The following is a 14,675-nucleotide window of genomic DNA, read 5'->3' as shown; positions in this document are numbered from 1 at the left end:
ACAGGCCCTAAGTTTAAAAGTTAATTTCTCTTTTTAAAATTTTAGAATATAAGATGATGTGAGAAAGTGGTCATTGAACTTTCAACGAAATCTCAATTGTGTTATTAGATTTTAATTTGTCTCAATCAGACCACTCAACTTCAATTTAGTTTCAGTTAAGTCATTGAACTTCAACTTCAAGTCAAATTTCAAAACTATTACCTGTCGTATACATATTTATAGAAATTGCTTAATTATGATAAAAAAAAAAAAAAAAAGCAACCGAATTTATCTAGTGACTCAATTAAGACAAAATGAATTAGCGTAATCCAATTAAAATTTCGCTGAAAGTCCAACGACCATGATAAAAATTTCCCTGAAAAAGGATTCTAAATTAAGAGCTTTGCTACTCAAAGAAGCCCAATTCAAATCAAGGGTTGAGGTGAATCCATCTTGGCCCCTATTAAACCCTTGTAAGTGGGCCTGTTCACAACATTAATGCTAAATTAACACTATACTCTCTCCCTTGCCGCCACTTGTTTTGTCATGAAACTCTCCATCAATTGAAAGTGACATTCAAAGGGGACCAGAAATATACTGTGAACAGAATATAAATCTTCCTCTGTCCATGTTCATTTGTAGAGAGAGAAGAAAGAGTCTCTGAGACACTATGAATCATTGTGTAGTACCTAAATGGAATCGAAGGCACCAAAGACAAGAACAAGTAGACGAAGAAGGGAAGACATCACGTGATCACGTCCCTATGTATGCACTGTACTTATCCTGTAATTCTCCATGAATCCTATGTTTCTTATCAATTATATGTTTCATAGTATGCTTTATCCGTCATCCCATAATCTGGGAGTAAACAAAAAACTAATTTTTGTGGTACGTTGGAGTTCAGGTCTAGTAATGAAGTAGCAGAATTGACATGGGAAAATGGACAGTTAGCTATGCATGATCTTGGTAGCATGGTTCCATCTCCTATTCGGGCTAGTACCAGTGCTGATACGTTAGAATGCCTAGTCGATCAAGCCACTCGTGATAGGTCTAATAAAAAAGAGGCAACTTTTAGCTCATTGGATGCACCTTGGGGTGGAAAATGGCCCAAGAGTTCATCAATTGACACGCAGTTGAAACAAAAGGAGGCAAATTTAAGTTCGATGGCTGCATCTTCTGGTGGAAGATGGAGCAAAAGCTCAGGCCATATGGCTGCATCTTCGAGTTGCCATGTCGGCCCGGCAGGTTTAACTAAGAAAAGGACAAGATCAGAGTCAGAACAAAATTGTGGAAGATATTTTGAGGAAGATCAAGGGGGAGAAGCCAGTGGATGTGCTAGTGCAAGTGCAACCTTTTGTATGGATACTGATACAACTATGATGACTTGGGCTTCCTTTGAACCCCCTCAAAGCTTCAAGAGTACGAGAAACAGAGATGAAGATTCGGCTTTTCCAGCTTGCTCGGTTAGAAAATTCTCGATTTTGTAGGATGAACATATACTAATCTTGAAGCGTGTTTTGGTTACACAATGTTGAACATGACTAAACAACACAAATGACAAAATTGTAGCTTTCTTTTCTTATACCTAGTCTGGTCCAATCCTACTTATAAAATATGCCGGAATTTTCTGGGCTCTCCGAATCTTCACTTTAGCCACTCGAACTCCACTTTCATCATTAGGCATAGAAATAGACTTGGGGAATCTCTTTAAGAACTAGTCTCACAGCTTTCACTCACATGACCACGATTATAATGAGCTATTGTCTTCCTTGACAAGATATTCTAATCTCTTCACAATTACAAGTCTTTCGGCTTTTACATATTGCGCCCGTAAGTCAAATCTAAACAAAGAAATAATGCGAAAAAAATATAGTAATCTAAACAATGGAAAAGGACAATAAGAGCTCTTAATTCTTTTGTCGAGTTATTCTCTCAGCCTGCTTTAATTGTCGTAAATTTTGGCAGGAAAAACAGGATGAAGAACGTGAGAACAACTGGGACGCTACTCAGTCGCCATCATCAGGAAGACATAGTCGAGCTGCTGCCACACATAATCAGTCAGAACGGGTATGATCTCAACTATACAATACCATGTACCAAACATGTTCACAAAGGTTTCGCTTCACAAAAGTGTCGCAGGGCTAACATTGTCACGAAAAGATTAATATTAAAGAAATTTTCTTTAAAACCACTGATACAAATATGATGTATTCGTGTAGAGACGTAGAGATAGGATCAATCAGAAGATGAAGGCTCTTCAAAAATTGGTGCCCAATGCAAGTAAGGTAAGTAACAAAGTTTCACGTGTCAGACTTTTGGTGAAAAGAATAAATTTATAATGACCATGGATTTTCCCCTACGTGCATCTTGATTAATGTATTTACGCACGCGTCTCATTATATATGCAGACTGATAAAGCATCAATGCTTGACGAGGTGATTGCATACTTAAAACAACTTCAAGCACAAGTTCAAATGATGAGTGCAAGAACCAATATTCCACAAATGATGATGCCTTTAGGAATCCAGCAACAACTACAAATGTCTCTCTTGGCACGTATGGGAATGGGAATGGGAATGCTCGGGATGAATAATGTAGCTCGAACTATGCCTCAATTGTTTCCTTCCTATATCCATTCACCTCCACTTTCCGTAGCTGCTCCACCATTTGTGCCACCACCTCCCTTCTCTATGCCTCAGACGATCTCCCCTCCGACTCCCTCCAACACATCGCTTCCTTTTAACGATGCATATTACACATTTCTAGCTCAAGTAAGTGAGTAAATTGTCTATTATTTTTATAGAACTTTTTGAATGCCTATTCGTTGATTATTGATTCTTACTCTTGTTCTAGCAATCAATGAACATGGATTTCTACAAGAAAATGGAAGCTCTCTATCAACAACACCTCAACCAGTCCGCACAGAAACCAGTTAGCTCGTCGCAAGCAAACAATGTACGAGGAGAATGACAACATGTTTTGGTCAATGACATGTTGAGGGACCTCAGAGTGAAAGTTAATCCGTTATTTTTGTTGATTTTGCTTCACTAATAGGATCGTAATTCAATTTTTATTATTATGGCATGCTCGTCCTATCAAGTAGTAGTGAAAAGGCTCAAATTCTTTTGTGAATTGTAACTTAAATTAAAATAAAGGTTCCTTGAGAAGTATTTCTATTTTAAATCGTTATCTTTGAACATGTTGTGAAAAAAGAGTACAAAACTACAAATTTATTTGAACTTCCCTCCTCATAAATGGATGATTTTTGGAACTGCTTGTGTAGTCTCACATAGAACAATATATGGAACAAGGATGCCCTCCGAGGCATAGCCTAGTGGTGCAAAGGACAGAAGTGAGGTTATCTTATGCCTTGTTGACAACCGCAGTGTGGCGGTTCGATTCCTGAAACATGGAATTGGACTCTTTGTAGCCGCAGTGTACAGGCAGTTCTTGTTCCCTAACCTGTTAGGGCACATCCCGCGATTTACCTCCCTCATAAAGCTCTAGAGACGGGGCGGTGGGGGCCTTCAAGGTTGGGGTTCAACCTTAATATATGGAACAAGGAAAAGAAAAGAGCTACAAATTCAGAATGTGAGAGAGATTGTTTAACTATAGCAAAATTTCACATAATAGATGCATATCCGTCTTTAAAAGTCCTTGGTTTCTCTCCTGTTTTGAGAAGTTATTCACATAATTCTTTTATTTCTTTAAATTTTGTAATTTTTCTCTATTTCTATTTCTCTCGATTAATTTTAACTATGTAATTCATGTGATCTATTGTTAGATTGTGACTCAAATTCCATGTGATTTGGAATTGTAGTTCAAGGAGGAATTCTAAATAATTTGGGTTTAAAAGTCCAGTTAGATAAGGGATCAAATTTCATCATGCATTGAGAGTTTGATTTGAATAAAAACTTTGAGATTATGGACTCTTGTATTATAAATATGTGAGGCATTACACATATTTATTTGATTGACTTTGAGGGTCATCCAGATAGACTCAACATAACAATTATATCATTGTTGTATAAATTAGAAACTTGAGAGAATTGTTTAGATTTAGATTGAGAAAATTGTTTAGATTTAGATTGAGAGAATTAAATCTTGTAGAAACAATTTTAGTTTCTTGGTATAATAAATTCTCCCATTCTTCCACAAAAATCTTGTTTCGTGCATGATTCATTATTCTTATATTGCCCATTTTTTCTCGTTGTTTAATTATTTGGCCGGATTTTCAACAAATTGGTATCAAAGCGTTCCGCTTTCAACAAAGTGGTTTCAAGAGCTTATAAGGACTATAATTTTTATTAATCTTTCAATTCCACATTTTGTTGACTTTATTAAAATCTACTAAAACTAATTTGAGCAAAATCAACAGGGGATATATAAAGATCCCGAGGCGATTCTGAAAATAAGGCTAGAATCCCTACAAAATTGAAGTTGCTTGTGAGTCAAATCCTCATCTCTAAATGCACATGAAGTCTACCCGTTCTTACTAAAATACCCGAGATACCATTTTATTCACTAGAAAACAATCTAAATCATAGTTATCAAATCCAACCTTGACTTTATTTGATTATTAATCTACATATAAAGTATTTTGCCAACCTCCATCATGTCTAAGCAGTAAAATTTTCTACTTAGACTGAACGTTTGCAATTTGGTTTTGTTTTTACCGGGTTTTCATAGTTCAAATTGAGTTGTGCACACTTGTTTGATAGAGCACATTAGATAGTATTTCATAATATTCAAAAAGAAAAAAGAACAAAAAATCTTGCCGAGTTCACCATACGGTCATATCGAGTACTGCTTATGAGCATATCAACTATAACAATATTGTTCGGCCATATCTAGACATATATGTTCAATATTGTGTGATCATATCCAATACTATGTTCAATATGAATTACTCGTTTCTAGTTCTGCTTAGCTAAAATACGTTCGAGGCCAAAATACAAGGGAATTAATAGATGAGTTAAGAAAGAAATGAAGAGGGATTTAATACTGCCGACAATTGAAGAATTGGAGATAGGAAAGACACTCAAAAAGAGTTAAGTCTCTTTCAAGTTGAAGAATATATTTAAAAGCTGTTTATGGTCCTTCTCAATCCTTTATGATCATGCACGTTCCTTTGTTCCATATACATCCTTTTGTCATGTCACATTAGCCTATACATTTAATGAACCTTTTCGAATTGCTATTTATATTTTGCCAAATTTTATTTTGCACCATAAACACACGTCAAGATTCCATAAATCGGAAAATCAATTGGTGTTGAATGAAGGAAAGCTCCACATTTTATGTCATTCGACACTCGATCCCTAGGTTTGATAGTTTAAGAGTCGCACTGTATCCTTAACACGACGCTATCGTGATTCGAACCATGACCCAATAACTTTCGTTAGGTCGAAGTTTCACTTCTTGTATGAATATCAATTGGTATCAATCGAGTGAAGGCAAAATATTTTGAAGCATCCAACCACCAGAATTTGATTGACTCAATTCCAAAATTTAACAGGAGCTTTAGTTCAACAAAAGTTAACCGGAAAAAAAAGTTTTACTGTCGAAATATATTTTACGACAACTTGGATATTTTTGGAGAGGCTTATAATATCCGATCCCGCCGTCCATTTGCTACCTCTAGTTGTAGTTTTGGATAAGATGTAATTTTGTTTCCATACAAATCCTTTAGAACAATTTAAGAGCTAATTGGAACAGTGGTCCAACCATGAAATTCTTTATTCCAATCCATCCTTAGTTTCACAAAAGTCTCACTTTTTTGTTGTTGTTGTAGGGATTGTTTGACAATCCCAAAAATATTATTTCGATTCTAATTTTAATCGTGAGCATCTAATATAAAAAATTCAAAAAAATTTTGGAATCACATATTTTCATATTAAAAGCCTGTCTGTCTTTCATTATGAGAGAAATTATAGAGTTTTGAATAGTATTTTTTTGAAAAATGTGTGGTTAAAATTTAAAATTTTTTTATTGATTTGTATGTAGAATATTTTATTGTGTAAATATGTGGTAAAGAATATTATTGTAGTAAAAAATTTAATTTATTAAAGGATGACAAACAATGGCTAAAGAGACTCGTTTTGGGCAAATACTTTTGTATATCTTTTTCTATCATAACAGAAACTGACTTAGGGGGGTGTCTTCAATCTAGAGTTTGATGGATTTTAAAACTCCATATAAATTGAAGTATCCTCAATTCAGATTTAAATATAATTCATTAAAATATAGGTGTTCCCAATCTAGATTTTTAAAAATACTTATAAATTTAGGTGTCCTCAACATAGATTTTAATAGGTAGTTTTGAAATTTAGATATCCTTAATAACTGTTGATTTTAAAATATTTCATTAAGTAGATAGATTTTAATAGATTTTGAAGGATTTCAAGGTAAAAATATAAGTACAAAGAATCAGTGACAATTTTAACCCAAACCTAAAAATTTCACAACATTTCTCACTCTCTCCATATTTGCTGCCCTCTCTCTCTCTCTCCCCCACCCCCCCCCATCTTGAAAAAAAATTTCTTCTTCTTTCTATCTCACATTTCTCTATTGTGAAAAGATCGTGTATGAGAACTTTTTAATTGATGATAATTTATGAAAGATTACTATTTTTTGTTGAATATTGAGTGTGATTTTTTATTGAACTCATTTTTTCTTATTGAAGCTATATATTGTTTACTATTTTATAAATGTGTTGGAAATTATCATGGTAATTTACGATTTCAAGTATGCATATTGGAACAATTTCGTCTTTCAAGTTTTGTACCCTATTCATTTTTTTGGGGAAGAGCTGTGTGTTTTCTATATATACCTGCAAATCCTAGCCAAGACTTGTGAGAATAGTATCCCACAATTTTTTTTTGTGTCTGCATGGTCAATGAGAATTCTGGGGGTATGAAATTAATTGCCTTGTGGTCATGTATGTGTACATCTGTGTGTTTGTATCTCACAAGGTTGTGGCCTTTTGAACTAATTTATATTGATTACGACTTTGATTATTTAACACTACATATTTTTGTCCTCTCCCACTCTCACATTTTGTTGAATATTAGGTGTATTTTTTATTGAAGTTCTGTTATAATATTCAATGTTTAACAAACAATTGAACAAGGATTCGATCATTTTCTGTGATTTATTAATGTGCATATGTGTAAGAATGAGTCGTTAAAGAAGAAGTATAAATTTGTGGCTTATGTTAAGCATATTTATAAAATTTACCCAGAATCTATAAAATCCATGAAAATATTTTAAAATCTACAAAATAGAAATCCATTCAAATCTTATGAAATCTATTAAATTCTATCAAATTTCACACAATCCATGAGAATTTATAAATATTAAGAAATCTATTAAATTCTGAAATGGGGACACCCCCGTTAGAGTTCGTCCATTTCATGTAGGCAAATTTTAGAAATACATATATCTTCTTTACATACATATTTTTGGATACTCTAGCTCGTTTAGAATGATAAAAAAAACAAAAGCGAACAATTTGATGAAAGAACATTGACATTTCTAGAATAGCTCAACAAATATGGTTATGGAATTTATGGTATACAATCTAACTCTCTCTACTCATAAATTATTGAACATAGCTTGTGGGATCCAATAGAATCAATGATCTAACTATACACCACAAGTATCAAATCATAATGACACACATGGACCAATGAATCTTCCTTAAAAATATTTCATTCAGAATGTATTCACATGTAGTACCAAGGCTTGAATTGATCCATACGTTTAATAAGCAACAATTTAAAAATTCACAATTTTTTTTAAAAAAAGAACTATTTTGGTCATCTTACAAACAATATTAAAATCTTAAGAGCCCGTTTGGCCGAGGTTATTTTATTTTTTTATATAGAAGCCAAAATATTTTTTGTAGGAAATTTTTTACTAGTAAAAGAACTCGTTTTTGTTTTTTTAAGAGAAGTTGATGTCCTCTAACTGACGCTAGATTTTATAAACATGAAAAACTAACAAATGTATTTTCCCATCATTGCGACTATGATTTCCATATCATTTTGATTACAATGTTAATGGACCATATATTAGTTGGTTACGTAGCAACTAATAGAAATGTAATTCTTGTTACAATTTTATATAGAAGTGTCAAGAATTTGTTGCCGAATTAAATTCGAAATGATCTTGACAAGTCGGCCAAGGTAGAGCTCACGAATAAAAACAAAACAATTATAATAATTGATGTTTTCCCACAATAAAAGCATGGACCAGTTACTTCCTTATCATAAGCTGGATCTAATAATCTAGAACATTTTGTAGTCATGGAAGTAAACAACAAAATTATGTGACCGATTGATATGTCATTTTCAACCATAGCTAGCAATTGTTATGAAGAAATTCAAGAAATATCCCAATTTAATTTGAAAAAGATTGCAAACGGTCTAGTCTGTACAATTTTGACATATTTTCAAAATAACTCGTTCATAATGGTTTGACAAATTTGTAAACCTAACCCAAATTGCATTAGATTTAAACTGAGAATTTGTTGTATTGTTTTCTTACATTTTAACGTAAATAGTTATGAATTATTAAATTCCTTTCTAATTTATTAAAGAAAAAACGAAATAAACTATCTTTTAGGGATACACTACTTTGGTAAAACAAAAGTCATCTTCTTCATCAAACACCACTTTTCACCACCACCTCGCCACCCATCCCAATCACTTGCCAACATTGTTTCTCTTTCGTGAAGTCAAAGTGCCTTTCTTCCCAATTTCACAATAATTAAAAATTTGAACAAAGACAAAAGATAAAGGGAATTTGATGCAATTAATGATAACATTTGCCTACAATTTGCAAATAGTCTCTAATGTTTATTTCTTGGTAGAGATGTCTCAAAACTATGTGTTTTGGTGTGTAATTGATTCTTTTTTTTTTAATAATAAAAAGATCAATATGCCTTAATTAGATCTAACCTTTGGAAGAATGTAAATGAGTCCCGAACCTTTATTTAATAATATATAACTTAATGTACTAAACATATCATTACAACCGTGTCAATGACTTCTTGTATGTTATAATCAAATTACTCAGAAGATCCTTGTATTCCTTTGGCTTCATGCTCCTGCGGTGTTTGTAGTATGTTATATTCATATAACTGATCTAGTGGGCAAAAGATATGTTGCCCACCGATGATGTGGTAACATGTGGTCTTGCCAGATTGTCGATGGGTCTAAAATACCGATGTTTTGTAGAAAGTTGCAAGCATTCTAGTAAGTTGTTTAAACAAGCTTCAAGTAGCTTATATATTTGTATCAATGTATCAAATACTTTTATCTTTCTCGTTTGAAAAATTGATTTTGAACAAATAAATCATGAAATTCATAGTAGTAATGCTAGTAGTTTCCAGAGGAAAGTCCAGTTTAGAGCTTATGTTTAGACTTTCAATTTCCTCTAAATGAAGTGGTTCTTTCAGATATAATTGCTTTGTTACAAAATGTTAAATTGTGGGATGTCAATTTATCTCTAGAAATGTGAATAAAGTGACCTACAAACTAGCATATGTTCCTGAGTCAAAAAGTGTTTGAAACTCTTGTTTTGCTCCAAATGAAGTGGTTCTGTAAGTTATTTCTTTTCGGGAAGTCCCTCCGAGAATGACTCCCATACAATTCTTACAAAAGCTAGAGAAGCTTCCATAGGTAAACCACCGTATTCAAATAACTGCTTTCCACTTGTGCTCGACCATTCATTCCGTGTCTAGGAACCTAGGTAATAGTACCCAATCAAATAGCTGACGAAGGGGATCAGGTAAAGCGTCTAATATTAATTGTAGGTTGTCAATTTTAATGCTGGAAACAGGAACAAAGTCGTCCATAAACTAGCATCCATGGCATGCTAAAAAGTGTTTGGAAGTTAGGTCAATTGCATTCTCTATATTCTTTCTTCCACAGTTTGTGGCTATTTTCCGTCTTTAATACTATTAAATCTACCTCATAAGAGTCGTTCTTGGGCATGCAAGGTGAAGAAAAATGACTCATTGCTTAAAAAACTGCTGGAAATCAAAGACAACTAATGGGGCCTGAATGGTCAGCCTATTAATAAGTTTTGTGACTCAAACATGGTTAGGAATCTTGTGAGATTGCGTATATGATTTTTACTTGGAAATGCAGATTGTATCCAAGTTGAACAAGGAAAAAAATTCTCTCTCGATCGAAGTTCTATGCACAATTGTAACATAATTTAAACAGATTTTCTTATCTTTTAGGAGTCTTCTATGATTTGAAATGTGGCCTATAAATACAAGGCCACTCTATCAGTTTTATTATTGGCCGAGGTTATTTTATTTTTTTATATAGAAGCCAAAATATTTTTTGTAGGAAATTTTTTACTAGTAAAAGAACTCGTTTTTTGTTTTTTTAAGAGAAGTTGATGTCCTCTAACTGACGCTAGATTTTATAAACATGAAAAACTAACAAATGTATTTTCCCATTATTGCGACTATGATTTCCATATCATTTTGATTACAATGTTAATGGACCATATATTAGTTGGTTACGTAGCAACTAATAGAAATGTAATTCTTGTTACAATTTTATATAGAAGTGTCAAGAATTTGTTGCCGAATTAAATTCGAAATGATCTTGACAAGTCGGCCAAGGTAGAGCTCACGAATAAAAACAAAACAATTATAATAATTGATGTTTTCCCACAATAAAAGCATGGACCAGTTACTTCCTTATCATAAGCTGGATCTAATAATCTAGAACATTTTGTAGTCATGGAAGTAAACAACAAAATTATGTGACCGATTGATATGTCATTTTCAACCATAGCTAGCAATTGTTATGAAGAAATTCAAGAAATATCCCAATTTAATTTGAAAAAGATTGCAAACGGTCTAGTCTGTACAATTTTGACATATTTTCAAAATAACTCGTTCATAATGGTTTGACAAATTTGTAAACCTAACCCAAATTGCATTAGATTTAAACTGAGAATTTGTTGTATTGTTTTCTTACATTTTAACGTAAATAGTTATGAATTATTAAATTCCTTTCTAATTTATTAAAGAAAAAACGAAATAAACTATCTTTTAGGGATACACTACTTTGGTAAAACAAAAGTCATCTTCTTCATCAAACACCACTTTTCACCACCACCTCGCCACCCATCCCAATCACTTGCCAACATTGTTTCTCTTTCGTGAAGTCAAAGTGCCTTTCTTCCCAATTTCACAATAATTAAAAATTTGAACAAAGACAAAAGATAAAGGGAATTTGATGCAATTAATGATAACATTTGCCTACAATTTGCAAATAGTCTCTAATGTTTATTTCTTGGTAGAGATGTCTCAAAACTATGTGTTTTGGTGTGTAATTGATTCTTTTTTTTTTAATAATAAAAAGATCAATATGCCTTAATTAGATCTAACCTTTGGAAGAATGTAAATGAGTCCCGAACCTTTATTTAATAATATATAACTTAATGTACTAAACATATCATTACAACCGTGTCAATGACTTCTTGTATGTTATAATCAAATTACTCAGAAGATCCTTGTATTCCTTTGGCTTCATGCTCCTGCGGTGTTTGTAGTATGTTATATTCATATAACTGATCTAGTGGGCAAAAGATATGTTGCCCACCGATGATGTGGTAACATGTGGTCTTGCCAGATTGTCGATGGGTCTAAAATACCGATGTTTTGTAGAAAGTTGCAAGCATTCTAGTAAGTTGTTTAAACAAGCTTCAAGTAGCTTATATATTTGTATCAATGTATCAAATACTTTTATCTTTCTCGTTTGAAAAATTGATTTTGAACAAATAAATCATGAAATTCATAGTAGTAATGCTAGTAGTTTCCAGAGGAAAGTCCAGTTTAGAGCTTATGTTTAGACTTTCAATTTCCTCTAAATGAAGTGGTTCTTTCAGATATAATTGCTTTGTTACAAAATGTTAAATTGTGGGATGTCAATTTATCTCTAGAAATGTGAATAAAGTGACCTACAAACTAGCATATGTTCCTGAGTCAAAAAGTGTTTGAAACTCTTGTTTTGCTCCAAATGAAGTGGTTCTGTAAGTTATTTCTTTTCGGGAAGTCCCTCCGAGAATGACTCCCATACAATTCTTACAAAAGCTAGAGAAGCTTCCATAGGTAAACCACCGTATTCAAATAACTGCTTTCCACTTGTGCTCGACCATTCATTCCGTGTCTAGGAACCTAGGTAATAGTACCCAATCAAATAGCTGACGAAGGGGATCAGGTAAAGCGTCTAATATTAATTGTAGGTTGTCAATTTTAATGCTGGAAACAGGAACAAAGTCGTCCATAAACTAGCATCCATGGCATGCTAAAAAGTGTTTGGAAGTTAGGTCAATTGCATTCTCTATATTCTTTCTTCCACAGTTTGTGGCTATTTTCCGTCTTTAATACTATTAAATCTACCTCATAAGAGTCGTTCTTGGGCATGCAAGGTGAAGAAAAATGACTCATTGCTTAAAAAACTGCTGGAAATCAAAGACAACTAATGGGGCCTGAATGGTCAGCCTATTAATAAGTTTTGTGACTCAAACATGGTTAGGAATCTTGTGAGATTGCGTATATGATTTTTACTTGGAAATGCAGATTGTATCCAAGTTGAACAAGGAAAAAAATTCTCTCTCGATCGAAGTTCTATGCACAATTGTAACATAATTTAAACAGATTTTCTTATCTTTTAGGAGTCTTCTATGATTTGAAATGTGGCCTATAAATACAAGGCCACTCTATCAGTTTTATTAATGCATTGCTGCTGTGTCTGTAATTTCTCTCAATATTGTTAGTTAATATATTTTGTTCCTCTGTGATTAACTCTCTTTGTTCTTTTTTACATTTAATCTTTTTTGTTGTTGTAATATTTATTACTTTATATTGTGTCATTAATCTCATTCATTACAATTTCTCTGGGTTCAACAAGTGGTATCAGAGCTTGGTTCTTCTTCTGTGGATTGGTTGAAGTTTTTTCCGAAATGACTACCATGAAGTATGACATTCTGCTGCTGGATCGTGACATTCCGTTGCTGGATCGCATTACAAGATTTTCTTTGTGACAAGTAAAGATGAGGGCTATTTTGGTGCAATTGGATTTGGACGATGCGCTGCTGGATTTTGAGAAGACATCAGCCGATTGAACAATGAAGAAAAACGACGAAGGGATCGGAAGGCTTTATTGCAGATCCATTTTTATTTATCCACAATATTCTGTAAGATGTCTTGGAGGAAAAAACAGCGATTGTTTTGTGGTTGAAACTGGAACAATTATGCATGATTAAAAGTCTCAGGAGCAAGCTGACTTTAAAGTAGAAACTGTATTCCCATCGCATGGCAAAAGGATGTTCATTGGAAGACCATATTGTCGTGCCCAAGAAAATATTGCAGATTTGGAGACGCTGGAGGTTAAGTACGATGAAGAGGATCTGACCTTGATCCTATTGTGTTCGCTGCTTGGCTCTTATGCGTCGTTTTGGGACAACATTTTTTATAATCGAGATACTTTGACTATGGATGACGTCATACTTTGCACTCAAAGGATAAGTTGAAACATTTGATTGGATCTACATTGAGGGATGAAGAAGCTCTTATATCTCATAGTCTTCGACGAAGGGGCATATTAAAGAATAATAGCAATTTGTTTTGCTTCTACTGTAGAAGTAAGGGTTATACTCGGAAGGATTGCGATAAGTTGCAGGCTAAATGTGATTTAGCTACAAATCATGGGGCTCAACCTTTGACTTCAGACGAAACAAATGTAGTTGAGGATTTTTCAGACGGTGGAAATGTGATGTTGACAATGGAATCTAGGCCTGACAAGGAATGAATTTTCGATTCGGCATATTCGCATCATATGTGTTCCAATCGAAATTCCTTTTAGATATATGAGACTATTCAACAAGGTAGAGTTGTACTAGGAAACAACTAGTTTTACCATATTGTTGGGATCAGTCGAGTCAGATTTAGGCTATAAGATGGGATGGTCAAAACAATTGATCAGATTCAACATGTTCCAGATCTAAAGAGGAATTTTATCTCCCTTGATTCAAAAATGTTTAAATTTTCTGGTGGAGGTGGAGGTGGAGTCTTGAGGTTCGAAGGGGTGTCCGAGTTATACTGGAGGGACGAAAGAAGTTTTAGTTATACATCTTGCAGGAAAGCGCAGAACCAGTTAAGAGACATTTAGACAAGTTTAGTATCGTAGTGGAAATTCAATTTGGTATAGTACCTCTTGTGACAGACTCTAAGTTGATTCAGAACATTGCTCGAGAGAGTGTTAGTGATTCCGCTTTACCACCAATTTCAGTGATTGCGCTGTATTCAGTTGCTAGGGTTGGATCCATTGAGCATAGGTACCGTGATGTCAGTGATATTTGTAATGCTATTGGGGACGTTGAAAGTGACAATTCTAGCAAAGGTCTGTTCGGGCATTTTGTATGTTTTCTGCTCAAGGTGTGTTTCGACCCTTTTTGGTAAACATTAATTCCTTGGTAGAATTTTGGGAACCCGAGAGTAGGGTTCAGGTGTCGCTTATGGATGCCGTGTAGAGGATAATGGTTTATATTAAAACTTTTGGTTACTTCGTTGAGGAGATTGGCCATTTCATTTCGATGCAAAAGGGTTTATTTCTCATGTGGAGAAATTTTGTGGAGCTCTGCCATTGCACCCAATTTGAGTC

The 14,675-nt window shown here is 33.7% G+C and overlaps 1 protein-coding gene across 5 annotated transcripts; it reads left to right on the top strand.

Moving 5' to 3' along the window:
• The first annotated feature begins 600 nt into the window (after positions 1-600).
• LOC111401779 (transcription factor PIF7-like) lies at positions 601-3,178 on the top strand. Of its 5 annotated transcripts, none has more exons than XM_023029677.1 (6): positions 601-744; positions 884-1,442; positions 1,945-2,046; positions 2,199-2,264; positions 2,388-2,750; positions 2,833-3,168. In XM_023029677.1, exons 1-6 carry the CDS (start codon positions 650-652, stop codon positions 2,947-2,949), a joined length of 1,302 nt encoding a protein of 433 aa, XP_022885445.1. In that variant the 5' UTR covers positions 601-649; the 3' UTR covers positions 2,950-3,168. The 5 variants fall into 5 exon arrangements, with proteins under 5 accessions (XP_022885445.1, XP_022885448.1, XP_022885446.1 ...); XM_023029680.1 differs by having other exon boundaries at positions 604-753; positions 2,388-2,754; positions 2,833-3,178; XM_023029678.1 differs by having other exon boundaries at positions 606-753; positions 1,954-2,046; positions 2,833-3,178.
• Positions 3,179-14,675: the final 11,497 nt, after the last annotated feature.

This window comes from Olea europaea, chromosome 10 (genome assembly GCF_002742605.1).
Source record: "Olea europaea var. sylvestris chromosome 10, O_europaea_v1, whole genome shotgun sequence".
NCBI lineage: Eukaryota > Viridiplantae > Streptophyta > Magnoliopsida > Lamiales > Oleaceae > Olea > Olea europaea.
Note: the sequence above shows the minus strand (reverse complement) of the source record. Positions and strands in the feature narration are given on the sequence as shown.

Excerpts from the sequence above, each read along its gene's own strand:
- LOC111401779 (XM_023029676.1), top strand. The coding sequence starts at position 650 with ATGAATCATTGTGTAGTACCTAAATGGAATCGAAGGCACCAAAGACAA. Across the intron at positions 754-883 it reads CACGTCCCTATGTATGCACT|GTCTAGTAATGAAGTAGCAG; the intron begins GTACTTATCCTG and ends GTTGGAGTTCAG. Across the intron at positions 2,047-2,198 it reads CACATAATCAGTCAGAACGG|AGACGTAGAGATAGGATCAA; the intron begins GTATGATCTCAA and ends GTATTCGTGTAG.